Source organism: Oncorhynchus mykiss, chromosome 5 (genome assembly GCF_057628025.1).
Source record: "Oncorhynchus mykiss isolate SJ-2025 chromosome 5, ASM5762802v1, whole genome shotgun sequence".
NCBI classification, from domain to species: domain Eukaryota; kingdom Metazoa; phylum Chordata; class Actinopteri; order Salmoniformes; family Salmonidae; genus Oncorhynchus; species Oncorhynchus mykiss.
In genome coordinates this window covers 39380375-39403367 of record NC_143026.1, presented here as the reverse complement: position 1 = coordinate 39403367, position 22993 = coordinate 39380375, and the positions used below count along the sequence as shown (strand labels likewise).

The following is a 22993-nucleotide window of genomic DNA, read 5'->3' as shown; positions in this document are numbered from 1 at the left end:
AACCTGCTACAGAGTGCTCAGAACCTCAGATGGTTTACCTTCCAACAGGACAACGACCCTAAGCACACAACCAAGACAACACAGAAGTGGCTTCAAGACAAGTCTCTGAATGTCCTTGAGTGGCCCAGCCAGAGCCCGGACTTGAACTAGATTGAACATCTCTGGAGAGAACTGAAAATAGCTGTGCAGCCACACTCCCCATCCAACCTGACAGAGCTTGAGAGGAATTGCAGAGAAGAATGGGAGAAACTCCCCAAATACAGGTGTACCAAGCTTGTAACGTCATACCCAAGAAGACTCAAGGCTGTAATCGCTGCCAAATGTTCTTCAACAAAGCACTGAGTAAATGGTCTGAATACCTATGTAAATGTGATATTTACGTAAGTATTCTGCTTTGTCATTATGGGGTATTGTGTGTAGATGGGGAGGGGGGGGGGGGGGGGTTGATCAATTTTAGAATAAGGCTGTAACGTAACAAAATGTGGAAAAAGTCAAAGGGGTCTGAATAATTTCAGAAGGCCCCACAGCACACAGCCTCATAGTACTGTTGACAATTAACAGACACCCCATTGTAGAGGGTTGTTCATACTTTGTTGTGTGCCTGTTGTTTTTGTTGGAATAATTACCCTTAATAGAGGATAATTGTGCCCCAGGGCTGGTTGTTGTCTCTGCAACTTAGCAATAATTGCTGAGATGCTTTTCTCCAATTACTCAGGCACGGGCCTTTGATTTTAATGTGCTGGAAACAAAACAATTAAAGCAGACTTGAATCCAGAGATGCAGCATTGATTTCCCAAGTTCATGAAGCACTTAAATCAAACTCGAAGTTGAAATGCTTGTTAACACAAACTCTATATAAGATATTATAGCAAATCAATAACATCAAAGTAATGTGTGAGTATATATCTATAGTGTATTTTATGTAACTTAACATTCTACAGGGTTGACAACATTTCCATCATAAACACACTTCTAATTGTCAGTCACCATCACTAGCTCGATCTGTCAGAGAGTCGTTGGAGTTCACTGATATTCACCCAGACGTGATGGTGTATATACTGAATTTGTGTCTACACTAGTATAACTACACTAATGAAATCATGGCGATATGCCAATCTAATTTCATTTATTTTCAGGCAACACAGATGTCCTGAAGACATATGGGGTGGCAGGTAGCCTAGTGGTTAGAGTGTTGGACTAGTAACCGAAAGGTTGCAAGATCAACTCCCTGAGCTGACAAGGTTAAAAATCTGTCATTCTGCCCCTGAACAAGGCAGTCACTGAACAAGGCTGTCATTGAATATAATAATTTGTTATTAACTGACTTGCCTAGTTAAATACAATTTAAAAAATAGCAACAATTATACAAAGCACTTGGTTTGATACCACTCAATAGAAAATGAGTGTATGACTATATCTAGCTACCCTCTGCAGGAGAAAGACAGTTTTTTTACTCCATAGAGGAAGATGTAGGGGATGATACAGGTGTAAGAGGATCCGATGTAGCTGGCCAGCTCCAACACCAAGGAGGACGTGTGGATGTTGCTGGCCATCATCAGCAGCAGGTGGGTCACCCAGCATACCACAAACACAGTGGCCACAGCCACCACGCTCTTGGCTGCCCTCACCTGAGTACCTGACCCTGGGCTGGGCTTAGCTGGAGGCTGAGAGGACCTCTTCAGATCGGGTGGAGCTCTGACTATGCTGTCCCCAATCTCGACCTGGTAGAGGGGGGAACTGATCGAGCTGTGAACAACTGAGGGTCCATTGTTAGGTAAAGAATTAGCTGTCCCCTTGTGATGATCCGAAGTCAGGCCCTGGATATGTGCCTGGTGCCTTAGCAGAGTGATCACAATCTGGATGCTAGCAAACGCTATACCAGTGATGGGGAGGGCGTTAGCGAAGGTCAGATACAACGGCTCATAGGTCTGCCTTGCAGTTTGGGAGGGAAAGAGTTCTATACAGTCATCGTGGCTCTCATTACCACTCTCCAACCGGACAAAGAATAATTGTGGAACACTGAATACCACAGCCACTGTCCAACTGCCAGCCAGGAGACAGGCTACGAGACGGAGGCTATCCAGCTGGATTGGAGCTCCTCCGCGTTTCAGAGAGCCCACCAGCTTCTGGTGCCAGAACACACAAATAAACAAGGTGGAGAAGACACTGCTGGTCTCTGACAGGTCAGAGCAGAACTGGACCACACAGCAGTAGGCTTCCCCCAGGAACCAGTAGCCAACAAAGTCAGCCATGGTATCGGGCAGGTCCACCAGGTAGTTGGTGATGAGGTTGGAGATGGCCAGGTTGATGAAGAGGACCTCATTGGTGCGGAGACTGGACTTGGGTCCGGGGAGAGAACGGAGACAAAGCCAGTTGTTCCCCAGGATCCCGAGCAGACACATCAGCCCTCGGATGAAGGCTTCGATCCACTCCGTTGCATCCATCACGCCTGGCTCATCTATCTATGTCTGAGCCTTATTTGGCTCAACATTTATAAGGGATGTTAATATCATGCTACAGCCAGGCCCAACCTCTCAACAAATCCTTAGAGACTTAACCTCACATTTGCCATACATATCTAGTCTTCAGTTCTTGGTCAGCACTAGAGACTGGGACCAGAAACCGGCCCTGGCATTTCAAACACACCGGCCAATTTTTAATTGTTGAGGCCCCCATCAACAGCCAGATAATTAAAAATAAACAAGTTAGACAGGCCCACTGGGCTAAAAATGGACCAGCCCCTCTGGCATTTGCCCAAAATGCCAGATGGACAGTTCGCCCCTGCCAGAGACTTGTAGTATCCCAATACCGAAGCGAAAAACCAAACTGAACTTGGATCACTGTAAAGGAGCAGGGTTTGAATAACCTATATTTATGTCGTTAGAATATTCAACATGTGTACATTATATACTTTTATCTGTCACTATAGAGCAACATTATTGTCCATTTCTAATGACAGATCCATTTCCACGTTGAAGCAAATAACATTTGTAATCAAGAGTGTGGCTATGACATGAAATACGTTTTTTTTTAAATAGTCAAAATAATATTTAGCACTGAAAACATACACCACAATTGAGTCTATTCTGCTATGGTGTAGTTCACGTAAGTCCTCCTTTAAACGGAGTCCAACCAATAGACAGACTCCCGATGTTGTGTCCCAAAGCTACCTTTCCCCGGCGATAGCCCCACCTATCAAATCAAGAGCCGCTTCGCTGAGTTGGTGGTTGGTCCGGCCCAGTCCTGTACGGTGGGATTTCCAAGACGGGCACAGCTCGTTGGACTTTTTGACCATGGATTTGTTGCATTTAATCCATGGAGACTCAGGACAGAACATAGTGGGAATACGTCGAATCATGGATCATTTATTGTATCTCGGTGTAATCGTTTCGTTGGAATAAACTGCTGATGTTTGTGGAAAGTACAGAATGCCCACCAGCGGCAGTGAAAGAATTAAAGCCAGCGCGTTTATTCCAGTGTCCACCGCTGCAGTCCTCCTCGTCGGGTCCACCACTTTATTCTTTGTCTTTACGTAAGTTGACGATATCCCTCCTTTTGAAAATGTAGTTTGACACCAGACACGAAAGTAGCCTACCTTTTCGAAACTATTATATTCCATATCTAAAGTAGGCCTAGGCCAAGTCCACATATTTGAATTGCATATACTGTATATAGGCCTATGAAGTATCAGATCCAATGGGCATGCACAATTGCTCCAAACGGTAAAGTTGTCTCTAGGGAAAGCTTACGATAAAATAGGTCCTGTCGCTCACACACTGTGTAGAATAAGGGTCGTTTTTTAATTGATTTGGCATTTGAATCCCTTGCCTTTGCAACCATGAAACACACTTGAAAATGACAAATAAACACAGATAATACACGTTTTGGTTTATATTGAACTGTTTATAAATGATAAAACATAATTAAAATCCTTCATACTGCAACCCTCTATGTCGATGCAGTATTTAAAGTACTTAGGAGCAGGCTTGTCACAGTAGTGGAGTTGTAGTGACATGCTTTGGGAATTTGAATGCTAGAAAGTGAACAAAAGTATGTCGTATATTGTATAGATGAATCAAAACAAAGAAGGCTATTGAAATACCAATTATTTTACCAGTATAATGTGTGACCCTCTGTTTTATGTCACTGGGGTTACCACCTTGAAAATAACTCATTACAAAGATCTACAAGAACCTTGAGCATTCTCTCCAGTGGCAAACTCTTTTTCAGGGAGTGGTCTACATTAAAGGAAATGATTAGCTAATCACACCCTTTAAATATGTCATACATTTGAGGATTCCTAGTGGTTAGAGCGTTGGACTAGTAACCGGAAGGTTGTGAGTTCAAACCCCCGAGCTGACAAGGTACAAATCTGTCTTTCTGCCCCTGAACAGGCAGTTAACCCACTGTTCCCAGGCCGTCATTGAAAATAAGAATTTGTTCTTAACTGACTTGCCTGGTTAAATAAAGGTAAAATATTTTTTTTTTATTTTTTTAAATTCCGATAATTCATTCTGTGTCAAAATCCAAAGTGTCACTTTTTAATTGAACTAGTTAAGAACAAACGGCGGCCTAGGAACTGTGGGGTAACTGCCTTGTTCAGGGGCAGAGCGACAGATTTTTACCTCGTCAGCTCTGGGATTCAATCTAGCAACCTTTCGGTTGTTTGGCCTAACGTTCTTACCACTAGGCTACCTGCCTGCCCCAACTTGGGGTTAGTCCATTTAAATGAAGGGAAATATCATTGTGAGAAAAATGATTAATCATATCACTTAAGTACAGGATTGATGAACTTAGATTTGAGCATTGTGGCCTCCATTTCAGCAAATCTTAATTTACCTCAAATGTCTCATTGGTGTTACCATCATTGGTGTTACTACTCCTACAGATGTCACAACATTGTCATAAAGGTACACACTTTTTAAGATCATTAAGCTACCATATTAGTTGATTTAGAATGGGAAGATGTACCCAAATCAAATAAAGAAAAATTAAGTACATTTTGTCCAAAATGCCATGTCCAAGTTCCACTGTAATTCAAGAACGACCCATAAACATTTTAAGGCAAACTTCACATTCGGAATTTAGAACAGTGTTTTTTTGCCATTCAATATGACAGAAGTGAAATATGACACATATTTGTTGTTGAAAAAAGTCCCTTTTGTGAAATTTTGGTGTAGTTTTAATTACATATCAATATGCTATACTATTCATTAAACAGTTCAACAATACTGTACCCAAAGCTGTCTATTAGTAGTTACATGTCATTGCCTAATATCATGTTGATCCTCTTAATATAAGCTACTGTAGGCTATATGAATTTGGTATGGGGACTATGTGAGTTAAGAGGCTATTTAACTATTAGGCCTATGTCTAAGGCTGATTTTCTTGTTAGGCTAAACTCAAATGTTCGGATGATTAATGTGGTTCAGTGGTTGATATAACTGCGTCCTAATCCGGAAACGTCATTATATTATATGTTATTATGACTCAAAATATAATGAACACAACCACACCTCTGAGTGTATGTGAACATGTATTCCTTAATCCCTTTATCTTCTTCCAGAGGGCAATGATGCTTAGAGCTTAGAGTCAGGAGTCAGTTAGAAATCAGACTGGGTCGGCTAAAGCTACACAGGTTCCCGAATCCCACCGTACTTGTGTTCTCAAAACAACATTTTAGTCATGTGAGAATCACTACCGTGTTGTTGGGATACCACCAACAACATTTTCAACATTATCCCCGAGATTGCTAATAGCGCCTGGGTGAATAGTCCCACTGTACCACCATACCACTACAAAGGGAAGCACAGCCGTGAGCTGCCCAGTAACACGAGCCTACCAGACGAGCTAAATAACTTCAATGCTCGCTTCGAGGCAAGTAACAATGAAACATGCATGAGAGCATCAGCTGTTCCGGACGACTGTGTGACCAGGACGTGTACTCCGAGCATGCGCTGAAGTGTCTTCACTTGCCAGTCCCTGTTTGAGTCTGTAACACCAACATATTTCAAGCAGACCACCATAGTCCCTGTGCCCAAGAACACTAAGGTAACCTGCCTAAATGACTACTGACCTGTAGCACTCACGTCTGTAGCCATGAAATGCTTTGAAAGGCTGGTCATGGCTCACATCAACACAATTATCCCAGAAACCTTAGATCCACTCCAATTTGCATCCCGTCCCAATAGATCCACAGATGATGCCATCTCTATTGCGCTCCACACTGCCCTTTCACACCTGGACAAAAGGAACACCTATGTGAGAATGCTATTCATTGACTACAGCTCAGCGTTCAACACCATAGTGCCCTCAAAACTCATCACTAAGCTTTGAGGGCACTATGGTGTGCAACTGGATCCTGGACTTCCTGACAGGCCGCCCCCAGGTGGTAAGGGTAGGTAACAACACATGCGCCATGCTGATCCTCAACACGGGGGGCCCTCAGGGGTGCATGCTCAGTCTCCTCCTGTACTCCCTGTTCACTCGTGCAAGGACAACAACCTCTCCCTCAACGTGAACAAGACAAAGGAGATGATTGTGGACTACAGGAAAGGGAGGACTGAGCACGCCCCTATTGTCATCGACTGAGCTGTAGTGGAGTAGGTTGAGAGCTTCAAGTTCCTTGGCGTCCACATCACCAACAAACTACTCCAACTCAGCCTCCGACCGCGAGGCACTATAGAGGGTAGTGCGTACAGCCCAGTACATCACTGGGGCCAAGCTTCCTACCATCCAGGACCTCTATACCAGGCGGTGTCAGAGGAAGGCCTTAAAAATTGTCAGTGACTCCAGCCACCCTGGTCATATACTGTTGTCTCTGCTACCACACGGCAAGTGGTACCGGAGCACTAAGTTTAGGTCCAAGAGGCTTCTAAACAACTTTTACCCCCAAGCCATAAGACTCCTGAACATCTAATCAAATGGCTTCCCAGAGTATTTGCCCCCCCCCCCCCCCCCCCTTTTATGCTGCTGCTACTCTGTAATTATCACTTTAATAACTCTACCTCAGTTACCTCGACTAACCGGTGCCCCCGCACATTGACTCTGTACCGGTACCCCCCTGTAGATAGCCTCGCTATTGTTATTTTACTGCTCTTTAATTATTTGTTACATTTATATCTTATTTTTTGTAGGCATTTTTCTTAACTGCTTAACTTCTTAACTTATTGGTTGAGGGCTCGTAAGTAAGCATTTCACTGTAAGGTCTACACGTGTTGTGTTCGGCGCATGTGACTAATAAAGTTTGATTTGATTTGAACAGTACTTCTATACTGACCCCTGTAGACAAATATGTCCCAGTTTCCACATCTGTTGGTTTTACCAGCAATTTTTCAAGTGGATCCTCTAGCAGATGAGAAGTTTCCAATTAGTATCCCGATCTTCTGATCGATGCATCCTGATTCCCACATCTGTGGAACGAGGGGTGACTGAAGACTTGGGGCGAGCAGGGAGGAGTAAACTATCGATGACTTGTAAAGGGCAGAATCAACAGCCTCTGCATCATCAAGACAGTCGCTCGATGAGGAGGTGTTAACTATAGAAAGATGTTAACTCATGCTCACACTTACTGTTATGTAAATGGCAGCTGAAAAGTGCCGGGCCTTGGCCCTAAAATCGAAGCATGTTCACTGAGGCCATCTGTGGAGATGGAAACAGAAAAGTCTGAGCCTTCTGGGTAAAACACTGGGGTAATTCTCAGGTGGGAACTTGGCATAAGTGTACTAGAGTACATGCACTTCTGATTAATTGAAATATTTTAGAACGATATCCTCAGTGACGTGATTATGCATTGATGTGAGGAAAGAGAAAGTGGGCCACAGTGGATTGAGTTGTAAATGTACTATACTGACTGGGTTGATTTGGACTAAAGCCACTGACTTGGCTGGGGGTTATCCAATGATTTGTAAGAGAGTCTGGAAAGAGTGATTTCATACTGACATCCTCGCTATTCTTTTACTCCCTCCTGTTCAAAGACAAGGAGCTTATGGACACTGGGCTTAAGAGAGACGTGTAATCCTCTATGGCTCTGTAGGGTAGGATCTGAATCTTTAGCATGGAAGAGTCACAGTTTTCAGTCATTTACATGTCATTGAACTGTTATATGTATCTTGTATCTGAAAGTGTCAACAGTGAATATAACAACTAAGAACTGACATGGCCATGCCTACTGCATACCCCCAATTCACATGCTGTTTGGAATGAGGAATTCTAGAATTCTTTATGGGAAATACAATACAATGAATCATCTGATAAGTGAATGCGTAAAAAAAAGTAAACTCATTCCATTTTATTGCAACTCTTGGCTGCTGATGAAGCTGCTGCTGTTGAAGTTTAATTGCTAAGTGTCAGTGACTCAGTTGTATGCCAATCGCATCTCTTCGCGTAGGCTTGTTTATTGCGTTATTATCTTGGCGCCCCACTGTTGTTGACTGATTCTGGGGATGTTTTTAATTGGGATTGTAAATCAGGAATTCTTAAAAGATGAGACAATGAACATTTGTCACAAATATTTTTCTTCATAATAACAACATTTGAAATACGTATATTTTAAACCAAAGTATCAGCTATCATACCATGTAAAGGAACAACCTCCTAATGAAAACATGTTTTCATAAAGTGTACCTAACTAGATTTATGTCAACTCCATCAGACACCATAAAAGGCATTTCATTTTTATATTTATTGTACAACAAGTGTTTAAAGGCCTTGATTGTTTCATTCTAACATTAGCTTAATCAAATAGTTTTGTTTTGTTTTAGAACACTGTATAATGCTCCAGGGCTAATTTCGTTAGCATTTTGGCATGTTTTTGTAGATTAAGAAATTAAAACAAGGTTTATAAAGCAAACATTATATATTTTTTTCTAGCACAGCAAAGTATTCAATAGTTTAAGCATATATTTCAGGACAATGATTAGCAATCAGTGAGGAGTTGACAAGCAACTGCTCAAGGTGACAACAGATACTCAAAACAGAGTATGTAAATACAAACATTACTTAAAATATGGATGATACATTTGACAATCCCCAACAAAAACACAACGGCTTGATTGTAACCAACAGGCAGAATTTATATATAAACGCAACATGTAAAGTGTTAGCCCCATGTTTCATGAGCTGAAATAAAAGATCCCAGAAATTGTTCATAGGCACAAAAAGGTGATTTCTCTCAAATTTTGTGCACAAATTTGTTTACATCCCTGTGAGTGAGCATTTCTCCTTTTCCAAGATAATCCATCCACTTGACAGGTGTGGCATATCTAGAAGCTGATTAAACAGCATGATCATGACACAGGTGCACCTTGTGCTGGGGAGAATAAAAGGCCACTCTAAAATGTGCAGATTTGTCACACAACACAATGCCAGACATATCTCAAGACTTGAGGCAGCATGCAGTTGGCATGCTGACTGCAGGAATGTCCACCAGAGCTGTTGCCAGAGAATGTCATCTTAATTGATCATAAACCACCTCCAACATCGTTTTAGAGAATTTGGCAGGACATCCAACCGGCCTCACAACCTTATGGCGTTCTGTGAGCTAGCGGTTTGCTGATGTCAACGTTGTGAACAGAGTGTCCCATGGTGGCGGTCTGGTTATGGTATGGGCAGGCATAAGCTATGGACAACAAACACAACTGCATTTTATCGATGGCAATTTGAATGCACAGAGATACCGTGACGAGATCCTGAGGACAATGTTCGTGCCATTCATCCACCGGCATCACCTCATGTTTCAGCATGATAATGCACGGTCCCATGTTGCAAGGATCTGTGCACAATTCCTGGAATCTGTAAATGTCCTAGTTCTTCCACGGCCCCATGTCGCAAGGATCTGTACACAATTCCTGGAAGCGGAAAATGCCCCAGTTCTTCCATGGCCTGCATACTCACCAGACATGTCACCCATTGAGCATGTTTGGATCGACTTGTACGACAGCGTGTTCCAGTTCCCGCCAATATCTAGCAAATTCGCACAGCCATTGAAGAGAAGTGGGACAATTTTCCACAGGCCACAATCAACAGTCTGATCAACTCTATGAGAAGGAGATGTGTCGCGCTGCATGAGGAAAATGGTGGTCACACCAGATACTGACTGGTTTTCTGACCCACGCCCCTACTTTTTTTTAAGGTATCTGTGATGAACAGATGCATATCTATATTCCCAGTCATGTGAAGTCCATAGATTAAACCCCATTTATTTATTTGAATTGACTGATTTCCTTATATGAACTGTAACTCTGTAACTGTAAAATCTTTGAAATTGTTATATGCTGCGTTTACATGTTTGTTCAGTATAGAAGTAGTAGTGTTAAAAGGCCTATATTTCATCAAAACGTTTCACATTAAATGCCAAAATAGTATATGCCATTCAAAATACATCTAGGCTGTAAACTATATTTTCATTTGATAAAAAAAAAATATATAACTCAATCACGATTTACTTGATTTAGTCACACAGTATGGCCTGTCCAGGGATATTTTACCCTCGATCTTGATAAGAAATGACCATATCAGACACATTTAAAAAAAAAATCAAAGGCAGTTGTATTTAATGGATTACATAAATTGGAATGACTTAAACAATAAGTAGGCTTCACCATCAACATTAGTTTTCCAATCATACAACATGTCCGGTAAATTTCCACAGTCAATTTGCCGTGCTAAACAAGGACATACTTTATTTCAGTCGTACTGAATGATTGTCAAATAGATACATCGCCCTTACTTTGCTCAAATAGCTAGATTAAAATGTTCTGATGATAAGAGGCTGAAATCATCTTGAAATGTGTTGGTTGCGATCAGAACTAAAAGAACCCCCCGACATCCGTGTTATGGAGCGGTAAATCGATGCGTCAATTGGTGATAATCTAGTGGCCATCAGTGTTTGCAGTTGGCCCAACCCTTCTATCAGACGTTAGACAAAAATCTGACTGAGTTAATGTTTTACGGAGTTGACAAATTGCTTATTTTTCTTCTTTATTCAAGTGCTATACTACATAGCAATGTTGTTTTTCTTCAGTTGCTATAACCTAATTAAAATGAACATATTTGAACCAAAAGTCATATTCTATGTTAATTTTTTATTTATTTTATTTTATTTCACCTTTATTTAACCAGGTAGGCTAGTTGAGAACAAATTCTCATTTGCAACTGCGACCTGGCCAAGATAAAGCATAGCAATTCGACACATACAACAACACAGAGTTACACATGGAATAAACAAAACATAGTCAATAATACAGTAGAACAAAAGAAAACAAAAAGTCTATATACAGTGAGTGTAAATGAGAGGTAAGATAAGGGAGTTAAGGCAATAAATAGGCCATAGTGGCGAAGTAATAGTAGTTAGTAGTTAGATGAAGTTGACAGGTTATGGTTGTGAGCATGTGATATCTACAATGGATTTTTAAAAGATGAGGAAGGGCTTCTTAAAGCTGACCCTACACATTTTTTAAAATTAATTTACGATTTTGAACAAGTCTGACAGAGTTGACCAACGCTCTGGACAATTTTTTTAGGAATCACAGTTTTGAGAAACATATTCCTTAAAGTCAGAGAGGGCTATTGCAAGGAACTACATGAGATCCTTTTTCAGTGAATATTCATTTTAGCCCGTTTTAAAAGTTGTAAACACTTTTGGGGGCAATTTGAAATTGGGATCCTTTGTTCTGGACAAGGGCATTTCCTGGCACAGAGCTGACATGCAAATTAATAATATTATACATATTTAGAAAATTCCAAAAACAAACAGTATTTTTTTTGCTTAAATAATGTAACAAAATAATTTTTTCCCCAAGTATAAAAAAAATAAAGTTTTCACAACTTCCGATAATCCCTGAGATTCTGTGTTGGTTTTTGCCATCAGATGATGGATGCTGCTGTATGTGGGTAGCATGACTTTGGCGGCCAGGCAAGTGAGTGGTCCGTTTCCATCAATGATCAATAGACTTGTATCTGCATTTGTAAAGAGAACTTCCACACTTCAAGAGAACAAACCCCTAGAGCTCTACTGCTCCAGGACAAGTGGCTGTTATTGCAGGTTTGTCTGAAGATCGCCAACAAGAGACATGATGAACATTCCAGAAAACGTTCCCACTGAGAGATGTTTCACGATGATAAAATAGACTATGTCTGAAGTTTCTATTCCATGGACAGCCATTCTTCAAAGATAAGGTCATGTTGAAACAGAGTGTTCCAGCCCAATCACACATGCTTGTTTGTTTGCCCTTCCATGTTGGCAGTAGCAGAAGAAATGGAATCTGTAGGGACAATATTTTGCCGTTACATCATATGTAGGCCTACATCACTGTTAGACAGCCTTTTACTCAGAGAAGGACTGTCTGTCTGTGTCTGTCTGCCTGTCTGCTCTGTCAGCAAGGACGATGTCTGTGTTTCTTTAAAAGCAGTGATGGACAGATGCCAGATTCTGTCGTTATCTCGACCAAATGCAACCCTACCTGGGTCCTTCTGATGGAAAGGGACCTTGATTCGTCCTTGGTGCTATATGCTGCTGCAAGGAGTCCAAAGTGAATGTCAGTCAGACCTCGTGGTCCCTCAGGTTGTTACTTAGAGTATGTGCGTGTCAAAATAAAGTGCCCAAATGCAACCCCAGTCTGTTAGTATGGAGAGTAAGCTCCAGCAGTTACTCTGATGTATCAAAGTACACGACTCACAGACAAACTGACAAACTGGTCTATGCAAGATTTAGGACACTTTTCAATATCAAGACAAAAACCCTCCTGTGAAGTTGGCAAGAGGGGGGGACCACTGAAAGTAGGAACCTTTGGTCATCCTTCGCCTGATAAACAGCCGCATTGCTGAGCTAAAACGGAAACTGTCATCTCAGCCTTCAGATTGTGTTTGTGTTACGTTGTTCTCTCTAAGTACTGTTACCGTGGACAATTCACAAAAGACATGCAAAGACTAGCAGTGGAAACTCTACGAAATTGAACCATTACAAGCAGAGATTCTTTCAAGGGTGTTTCCTCGTAACAATCTTCCCCGGCTAATGTCAAGATTTGATGTAGCTGAGATGCTACACAATTCTGTAAAGGAGAAGCCTTCTTGACCTTTTACTTCCTTCCTGAGTTAATTATGCAACCATGTGCAGAGGGGAGGATGTCAGATGTGATACACACCCATAGTGGGTCAGATATTTATAGAATAACACTCCTCCCCAAACAAACAGTTTATTTTATGCCCGCATACGCATCGATCCCTGGATACAATGATGTAATATGTACACGTATGTCTCCTTTAAGTAGACATACATAGCTGATATTCAAGCCCGTAGTTTTAATAGTTCAAGGAAGCACTCTCTCTGAACCCTGTTATAACAGTGTTATGTGTTCATTCAGTGTTTGCTGAAGCTGAAGACCGGTCATACATTCCTAAGGGCTTATGATCGCATGTCATTCAGCATTTCTAACACTCATATTTTCTATCCATGAGATGTTTCTAGGAGCCATACATAACCCTTTTGGAACCCTTTTTTTGTCCTGAGAGTGTAGTTGTGAGCCTCTCTAATGCTCTTCTGTGCTTGCTGCTTGCTGCCGATGCGATAGACACTGGTAGTGATGACTAGCCTGCCCACTACTGTGCTTTACTCAGGCAGGGCAGTGTGCAGATTGGACAGCCTCAACAGCAGCTTACCCTTCTGGATGATTTAATACAGCTCTGCTGTCTGTTTCATTAGGCGCAAGGCAGGGGCTTGTCTGCCTGCACCGCCACACTGCAGCATAATGAACTCTCCCTGTGCTGTGCTCCAGATGGTCACAAACCAATGATGGGCCGGACGGCAAGGCAATGGCACCCACAGAAATAATCCCGTTGATAAGAAATCAGGCAGTCGCGGATCGACCCTCTTCTAGAGCGCTCCACCTTATCTGGTGTGTCCTCTACGCTCCGCACTCAGCCCAAATGAGTTTGACTGATTTCTGCTTATTTTGAACGCAATATCATTATCTTCCATATTGTGCTCATTTTGACAGTTTTTTTTTTCTTGTGATAGATCCATTATTTGACAGATGGGTGAGGGGGAAGAGGATTTGACCATCTAAATAATGAGTTTTGAAAAGATAATCAGTGACAGTATACCTATTCCTAATTGCCTTTTTGTCTCCTTGTTTTCCCCACCGCCCACTGGCCTTGCTGGTAGAGGAGGATGGTGAAAGGGTTATGCAGATACATGAACACTACTCCAGACCATGCAGACTGACTGGGAGTTACCCCTGAATCAACCAACTTCATCCATATTCCCTATTTATACTGTAGAGTGGCTAGACGTGCAGGTACAGTATTCAGTGTACTGGGACAAGTACAGTATTCAGTGTACCGGGACTAGTACAGTATTCAGTGTACTGGGACAAGTACAGTATTCAGTGTACCGGGACTAGTACAGTATTCAGTGTACTGGGACGAGTACAGTGTGGACTCTGGGTAGTGCAGGGGTGCAGTATATTGCACATATCCATGCAATCTAGCTCTCTTATGACAATTTAAGTACATCTCAAACATGAACACATTTAGTGAAACTTTGCTTCAGAGAGGACTTAAGATATAAATCCCCACCTCCAGCTGTGGGGGAACCACTGTTCTGTTCCCCTCATTAATCTGATTTACTCAGTAGTACAATTTAGTGTTAATGTTTCAATTAAGTAAATCCTTCAAGAGGAGCATTATTCTGACAGATCAGAACTGTACAGAACTGTATTGTATTTGCCTATGAAGGCTGTTTGTCTGTAAAGGCAGCTGTTGTAGCTGTATAGGTAATGGAATATGTATGGTTTCCTTTATCCTAAAGGAATGGAATAGGTTCTGTTGGGCTGTGTGTTGTGCTGTGTGCTGCAGGCTGTAGGGTCTGTGTGCTTGTCGTCTGATGGGAGGATTCCACCATCGCGGGCTGGCAGAGTGGGCTGTAATCCAGAGTCCCTAATCCTGGGATTATTGAGATTGCAGCTGGCATGGCATTACCAGGCATTCCTTTGGGGGTAACCACCCTTCCCCCACGCTACCCCACTCTCCCCCATGCGCTCATCCTTCCCGGGGCTGTTCTGTGGGGGTTGGGGGGCTTGCGCCAGGTTGGGCTGGGCTGGAGTTGGGGAAAGGAGACTCTTGACTCAAAATGTTGTCAATTTCACGGTGTTCACAGTCACGGTCAGTCTATTGGGGTTCACACATATACGTTCTGCCTTCGTCACCTCCTGACCCTTCACCTTTGCAACTGTGGGGAGACAGGTTTGGGTTGTGTGTGTGTGTGTGTGGGGGGGGGGGGGGAATCCACCCAGTATCTGTTTCACACTGATCACGGTCTTGTTACAGTCACTGCTCACTGCTGGCCATGCTCACTAATACACAGTCTGCACTTCAATGGTAAACCACACTTCTGCTGTTGTTGCCCCTAAACATCAAATACCGACAGGAAGTAGGAGCATTATGCCATTATGACATGATGCCAGTTGTGATAATGTAAGCGGTCCAATGCTGAAACCCGTTCTGCTGTAAACTTTTCAAGTGAAGATAAAATCACCACAGCAGCATGGCTTTGGACTCAAATCTATACAGATAAAAAAAATGATTGGATATTGTATAGGCTCCTCATGCCGACCTTTAATCATTATAATCCACCGTGCCTTCCCCTGTGTCCCCGTCAGTAAACCTGATTACACAGCCTTTATTTCATCTCACACTGTGGAGATATAATCATAGCATCCTCTCACCAAATCAAATTCTCCAGTTTTAACCACATTTGCATAATGACAGTGATGGTTGTGATGGTTTCTATAAGCCCTGTGGACATATCCAGAAAAAGCCATGAAGTTGGGCATCAATCTGAATTTAGCGTCGCCGAGTGTAGTTAAATTTCCCTGCCGAGGAACCAAATCATTTTGACGATTCCTTTTGATTGATTCCTACACTGAGCCTGAGGGAGATTTATACCCCTTTCAACCAATTCAACCTAGACATATTACGGTGCATGTTCTACGTCTATACTATGAGTGTAATGTGTGTGTATTGCAAAACTACTGTGTTGTGTGTGTATTGTGAGTCCACTGTGCTTCAGGTCTCTTGTCTCTGTCCCAGGTGCCCGTGGCTGGCAGTGACTGTGTCAATCTACGTGCCACCATGCAGTGGCATCCTCTTCTTCTTTGTCTTGGCCAACTTCACCATGGCAACCTTTATGGATGCGGGTGTTCTCCCCATGGGTTAGTTACACTATAACTACTATATTATACACTATTGCTATCGAAGTCAACTCTGGACCTCAAAGCCAGTTCCACTGCATTTGTTCATTGTTCCCTTCTAACCAGGGACTGATTTAGACCTGGGACACCAGGTGGGTGCAATGAATTATCAGGTAGAACAGAAAACCTGCACTGGTCTATTCACTACTGTACGCTATAGTGTAACTAAACAGGACAAACATTACAATAAAAACAAGAATATCCTGTGTTACCCAATGCCCAGTGTTGTGCCGGTGACCTATAGTTCATGTCGAGCTGTGCGTTTGGGTTTCAGCTAATGAGGACGAGGACAAGGACGATGACTTCCGCGCCCCGCTCTACAAGAACGTGGACGTGAAGGGTGTCCAGGTCCGGATGAAGTGGTGTGCCTCCTGCCACTTCTACAGACCTCCACGATGCTCCCACTGCAGTGTCTGTGACCACTGTGTAGAGGTGGGAGGGATGGAGAGAGGGAGGGAGGGAGATAGAGGGAAAGGGAGAACAAGCCAGGGCTGGCGGATAGCGGAAGGGAGGGGTGGATAGGGGGAAGTTGTGGATGTGAGACAGGTTTTTGGGGTGGGAGGGGGGGTAGTGGTTGATGGTGGAGGGAGGAGGAGGTGCCTGAGGAGGGGGATCAATAGTGTGTGTGGCTGTAGGGTAATGGTGGGTGGGAGAAGATGATGGAGGGATAGAGGGGGAGGAAGAGCGAGATCACATTAATCAGGTTAATCCCTTTCCCCCGATCCTTAATGTCCCCGCAGCGGGGAGAGAGATGAGATTTGAAAATGGTTGGGACAATCTCTGTGTGTACACTGAGGTATATTTAGACAGCTCAGTGCCTATCAACACTTGGATGATATTTGACTTCTGTTGATAATGTCTTTCCACTGTCCAAGATTGATCAATCCCATGTGGATGTGGCTAGCTAGACCACTCTGTTTGTAGAATGGGATGCACAATGTTGGGACAGAGTCATGTAAAGTAGGCTACTACAGTGTGTTGTCATAATTCTCAGAGGGATGGAATGTTGTATCTAATGCTGTGTCTCATCGTGTCATAACCGCATGCAGGACTTTGACCACCACTGTCCCTGGGTGAACAACTGTATCGGGAGGCGGAACTACCGCTACTTCTTCCTGTTTCTCCTGTCACTCACGCTGCACATGGTGGGCGTGCTCTCCGGTGGCCTGCTCTACATCCTACACCATCTGGAAGACCTATGGAAGCTGCACTGTACTGTCACGTATCCTTCCTTGAACAAACTCTGTGTACTATGTGCGTGTGCGTGTGTGTGTGTGTGTGTGTGTTCATGTAACAGATGTGAAACGGCTAGTTTAGTTAGCGTGGGCGCTAAATAGCGTTTCAATCAGTGACGTCACTTGCTCTGAGACCTTGAAGTAGTAGTTCCCCTTGCTCTGCAAGGGCCGCGGCTTTTGTGGCGCGATGGGTAACGATGCTTCGAGGGTGACTGTTGATGTGTGCAGAAGGTCCCTGGTTCGCGCCCGGGTATGGGCGAGGGGACGGTATAAATTTGTACTGTTACATTGGTGCCGTGACCCGGATTACTGGTTGCTGCGGAAAAAGGAGGAAGGTCAAAAGGGGGGTGAGTGTAACAGATGTGAAACGGCTAGCTTAGTTAGCGTGGGCGCTAAATAGCGTTTCAATCAGTGACGTCACTTGCTCTGAGACCTTGAAGTAGTAGTTCCCCTTGCTCTGCAAGGGCCGCGGCTTTTGTGGAGCGATGGGTAACGATGCTTCGAGGGTGACTGTTGATGTGTGCAGAAGGTCCCTGGTTCGCGCCCGGGTATGGGCGAGGGGACGGTCTAAAATTATACTGTTACATTGATGCTGTTGACCCGGATTACTGGTTGCTGCGGAAAAAGGAGGAAGGTCAAAAGGGGGGTGAGTGTAACAGATGTGAAACGGCTAGTTTAGTTAGCGTGGGCGCTAAATAGCGTTTCAATCAGTGACGTCACTTGCTCTGAGACCTTGAAGTAGTAGTTCCCCTTGCTCTGCAAGGGCCGCGGCTTTTGTGGCACGATGCTTCGAGGGTGACTGTTGATGTGTGCAGAAGGTCCCTGGTTCGCGCCCGGGTATGGGCGAGGGGACGGTATACATTTGTACTGTTACATTCATACAGTATGTGCAGTATGATCATGGTAATTCATTTCTAAAGGTCCCTACAGAGAGTCCGTGAGTCTCCTTGACTGCTGTGTCTAGCCTGGTGGTGATGAGCGTATCAGGTCTGTTCTTCATTCCTGTCCTGGGCCTCACAGGGTTCCACCTCTACCTGGTGTCTAGGGGCCGAACCACCAATGAACAGGTCAGACGCCTCTGTGTAGCTCATGTTTTTAAACGACTAGATAAAAGATTCTGGAATACATGAGGCCGCCCTAGGTCGAGTCCTCACTTTAATGAGGAAATTGTTGCCCTCTTTTCCACAGGTCACTGGGAAGTTTCAAGGAGGGGTCAACCCTTTCACACAAGGTTGCTGTGGCAACTTGGAGTATCTCATATGCAGTCCCATTTCTCCAAAGTAAGAAGCATTTGACGTTTTTATGTAAACATCATGTTTAACATAGCGTATTGGAGCTCATTAGCTTATCTATTTGCTTGGACCATACCAGGTATACAGCGAGGCCCATTAAGAAATCAACAGTTCGCATCATTCCTCCATTCCTGAGACCAGAGACTGACAGACAGATACCAATTATTAAGGTTGAGGATAATGGCATCCAGTGTCATGATAACCAAAATAAAGTAAGTCTGTCCACCCCAAAATACCCTCAGAAGGGAACATCCCAGATTCACATAAAGCCTCCGTATTTAACTAACTTCATCAGCAGATCAGATATGTTTAACAGTAGTGCTTTCTCTTCCGCTCTCAGCGCCCGTCCACTGACGGTATGGAAGAGCCAGACATCCGACGTCTGGACACCCCACCACCTCTGCCCCCCAAACCAGACCCCAACGTGCTGAGGAGACACCTAGCAACACTTGAAGGTAGGGTCACATTAGTAATCTGACAACCAGGGAGACAGTACCTGTATTTATGCACCTCATATTATAGAGAACGTGAGCAAATGATCATGGAGAAACTCAAAATGGTCCAGAAACCCCACAAGCTGTCCCTCACTGCTCCCTACTGCACCCTGGTGGCCACATTATTCAACAGAGAGGCAGCCATAGTTTTTGTTGCTGCTTGTGTCTTCGTTGGTTTTTCTTTGTTTGTTTACTTGTGGATTTCCAACCAAGTTTCACCCGTGATGAGCTACTGAATATTCGAGCCGGCCTGATTCAGAATGTAGTTTAGTGTTTGTAGTGAAGTTCGCAGTTCTTAGTTTACAGTGTACGTAGAATACCTACCGCGTATGGATTTGTGTAAACTATGCTTCTACGTCTGTTGTCTGTATATCCTGTTTATCGTCTGTCTGTATATTCTGTTAATTGTGGCAGCACCATTTCACCAAGTCAAATTCCTGTTTATGCAAATGTTTTGGCTAATTAAGGTGATTCTGAGGACAGACTTGCATTATATGTTAATGAGACACGTCACTGCCTCTCTCTGGATTAGTTCAGTCACAAATCCCAATAGACATTATGGTAATATATTTCACATTTTGTTAAATATTGATTTCCTTCTCCATCTGTGTTTGGATTCCAGAGAGGGGTTTGCATCCCAAACCAGTGACCCCTTCCTCTGGGCAGACCCTGCAGCAGCTCAGGCCATTACCGCAGTCCACATCTAAGGCACCACCCCCCTCACCTGTCCATCAGGTCAGTCATATCATTCACAGCACTGACACCATTCAGATACACTGTGGATTTATCGTGCTGTGTTTTGAGCCATTTCCACAGATCATGGTTGTGTGCTGTGATTTGAGTCGTTTCCACAGATCATGGTTGTGTGCTGTGTTTTGAGCCGTTTCCACAGATCATGATTGTGTGCTGTGTTTTGAGCCGTTTCCACAGATCGTGATTGTGTGCTGCGTTTTGAGCCGTTTCCACAGATCATGATTGTGTGCTGTGTTTTGAGAGCTTTCTAACAGACTGGCCATGTGATTCTGTGTTCTGTCGACCCTCTAACAGACTGTTGTGGCCGTGTTGTGTTCTGAGAGCTCTCTGACAGTCTGTTATGTGTTGTGGTTGTGTCTAGGTGGCTGTGGCACCAGAGCAGCAAGGGGGCAGCAGTAGACGTCATGACCTGTCATCAGAACTCATCCTGGGCACATTGGACCAGCACCTAGCCGTCCCATCCGGTCCCATGTCCGCTCCACTCCAGCTCAACTCTCTCACCCTCAACTCCCGCTCCCTCACCCTCAAACACGCCTATCGCCACCACAACAAGCTGCCGGTCTTGTACCCAGAGGGTCTGATCTCCCATCAGGTATCTCCGGGCTTGTTCCCCCCTCACAACCCCCTGTCCAACCGCAACAGCCTCTCCTATGACAGCCTGGTGAACTCAAGTGATGCCCACTACCTGGCCCAGCGAGGGGGACCCCCACTTCATTACCACTCGCACTTCATGACCCTGGGACATGAAGGCAGTGTGCTGCAGCGGCCCCCTCCACACACCTACAGCCCTGTGTTCATGGGGGTCACCAGGCAATCTCCCCAGCCCAGGGACACCTCACCCAGGGATCCCTCTCTACGGGACCTCACCCCTCAGGCCCTCACCTCCCGGGACCTCTCCCCTCAGGCCCTGATGCACAGGGACCTCTCCCAGCAAGCCTTGATCCACCGGGAGGCCTCTCCGGTCCGCTATGACAACCTCTCCAAGACCATCATGGTCTCCAATCAGGAGAGGCGGGAGATGGAAGAGAGGGACAGGATGCTGCGGATGCAGGCCAGGTCCCAGGCCCTGTACGGCTGCCCAGACATGGGGTTGTACGACATCCCCAGCAGATGCAGCCTCCCTGCAGACAGCATGCGCCTCCCAGGGTCACGCGGCCCCACCCCGCCCGCATACGGCTCCAGGGAGTTCCTGATGAGCACTGGTATTTTGGGGTACGGGGGTACGAGGTCGCCCCTCTCCAGCGCCTCGTCATCCTCTCTGACCCGAGCCCCCAGGACTTCCAGCTCCCCCCTGCAGAGCAGCAGCAGCCTGCAGAGTAAGGGTCGTTCCCCCTCCCCAGCCTACCTCCCCCCAAACAGGCAGGCCCAGCCCTCATCCTCCTCCTCCTCCACACTGCCCAGCACCCTTTCCTCTGCCTCTCCCCCAGATGCCCCCCCGTAATGCCCCTTACTCACCAATGCCATGGAGGGAAAGCACTCAGCACCCTTGGGTGCCCCCAAATAGGAACTATTGAGTCTTCCTGGAGGGTGTATGCAGCCAACCACACTACTCTGCAGTGTTAGCCTGTATATCCACAACTTCCCAGCACTGTGTAAGTGTGTCTGTGTGGGTTGTCAGTGTGTGGGAGGGTGTGGGAGTTGAGAGGACATCAACATGCAGTTATGGGAATCATTTTGTACAGATATTTGCACTTGGACCTCTAGGTAGACAAGGGTGTGTGTTGAATATAGAGTGAGTGATAACCAACAGCATATGCAGATATCTCAGGACAGTGGCCAATTAGCAGACAGTTGTGCCTCTTTATGCAGTCGGAGGAATCAATGAACTCAACTAGAACAGCAGACATGTACAGAGGACAGATCTTTTATTGTTGGTTTATGTGTTTTGATAATGCTTTTGAGAAATAATGTTATGTGATGATGATGGGACATTCTATTATTTTGCGTCTGTAGAAATCATGCTTTAGTCATATTTTGTGGTTGTTTTGACAAATAAAAAAAGTCACTGTTTTGTTCCTTTTTCTGTTTAAGCTGTTGTCATTCCGTTATTTATGATCTGTTATTGTTATCCGTTCTTGCCACCAGCTTCATGTCCACATCCTGTTTCAAATCTAACCCTAGGCTCATCCACAACCATAAAGCCTGTCGCATTCTTCCCAAGCGAAGCAGTTTGCGCATTTATGATGATTACATTTGGTAACGTTTTAGTTCGTTTGGGTGTTCAGCTGTTTTTTCCCCCGGCTGTTCGCGCACAAATGTTTTTCTTAAGGCAAGTCGAAGTCCGGTAGCCGAAGTCTACGCCCCTTCATCGGTGATTGGTCAACAGTACTACTCCTAGTAAGAGTGGGAACTATGGGCGGGATTGTTTGTTGTCATTCAACTTTGAGACGACTTGAGAAATACCAAAATATCTTAGTTAGATGGTAAACTGTGCGACTAAGACCTCCTCGGTCGAAAACATCCAAATTAATTACATATTTCTTGATTTATCTTAGATTCATTCTTAATATTTTAAGGAAGTGTATACTGGCTATGTTGTTGCTACGGGGTCTCAAGAGGACTAACAGTAATTGTGCTACTTTTATCGTTTTTCAATCGAAGAAGTATGTGAGGCAAAGAGGTTCACTTCGCCAAGCCGAGTTCTGCTAGGAGCAAACCGAGCCTAGTATGGGGCGCCTTAACCTAATAACACTAGCTTCAAGTCCACATCCCAGTTCAACTCTTAACTCTAGCCTTAAACACAACCCTAACCCATAACCTTGGTTTAGCTTACTTTTATCCAAGATTTCTCTTCTGACCTACAAGGTACTGAAGCTTGGCTCCACCTGGATCCCGCTTTGACACAAGGTGCAGGAACTGAGCTCAGGTCAGCTTTCGTTCAGAATAGTATGATGAAATGGTACCCCCTAGTGGACTTGTGTGAGGTGCTGTGAGTAGAATAAAGAAAATTCCATTCAAAGAGTATATTTAAT

General features: G+C 44.3%; 2 protein-coding genes across 4 annotated transcripts; one reads left to right on the top strand and one right to left on the bottom strand.

Moving 5' to 3' along the window:
• Positions 1–839: 839 nt before the first annotated feature.
• On the bottom strand, positions 840–2444 carry ora5 (olfactory receptor class A related 5). The gene has a single exon (XM_021601370.3). The coding sequence runs from the start codon at positions 2442–2444 to the stop codon at positions 1422–1424; it is 1023 nt and encodes a 340-aa protein (XP_021457045.3). The 3' UTR covers positions 840–1421.
• A 675-nt stretch (positions 2445–3119) lies between these two features.
• Positions 3120–22051, top strand: zdhhc8a (zinc finger DHHC-type palmitoyltransferase 8a). Of its 3 annotated transcripts, none has more exons than XM_036977466.2 (10): positions 3120–3532; positions 16087–16208; positions 16522–16679; positions 17297–17469; positions 18447–18549; positions 18671–18762; positions 18854–18986; positions 19115–19229; positions 19891–20003; positions 20383–22051. In XM_036977466.2, exons 1-10 carry the CDS (start codon positions 3429–3431, stop codon positions 21460–21462), a joined length of 2193 nt encoding a protein of 730 aa, XP_036833361.2. In that variant the 5' UTR covers positions 3120–3428; the 3' UTR covers positions 21463–22051. The 3 variants fall into 3 exon arrangements, with proteins under 3 accessions (XP_036833361.2, XP_036833362.2, XP_090090920.1); XM_090234794.1 differs by lacking the exon at positions 3120–3532 and adding an exon at positions 14162–14294; XM_036977467.2 differs by lacking the exon at positions 16087–16208 and having other exon boundaries at positions 3214–3532.
• Positions 22052–22993: the final 942 nt, after the last annotated feature.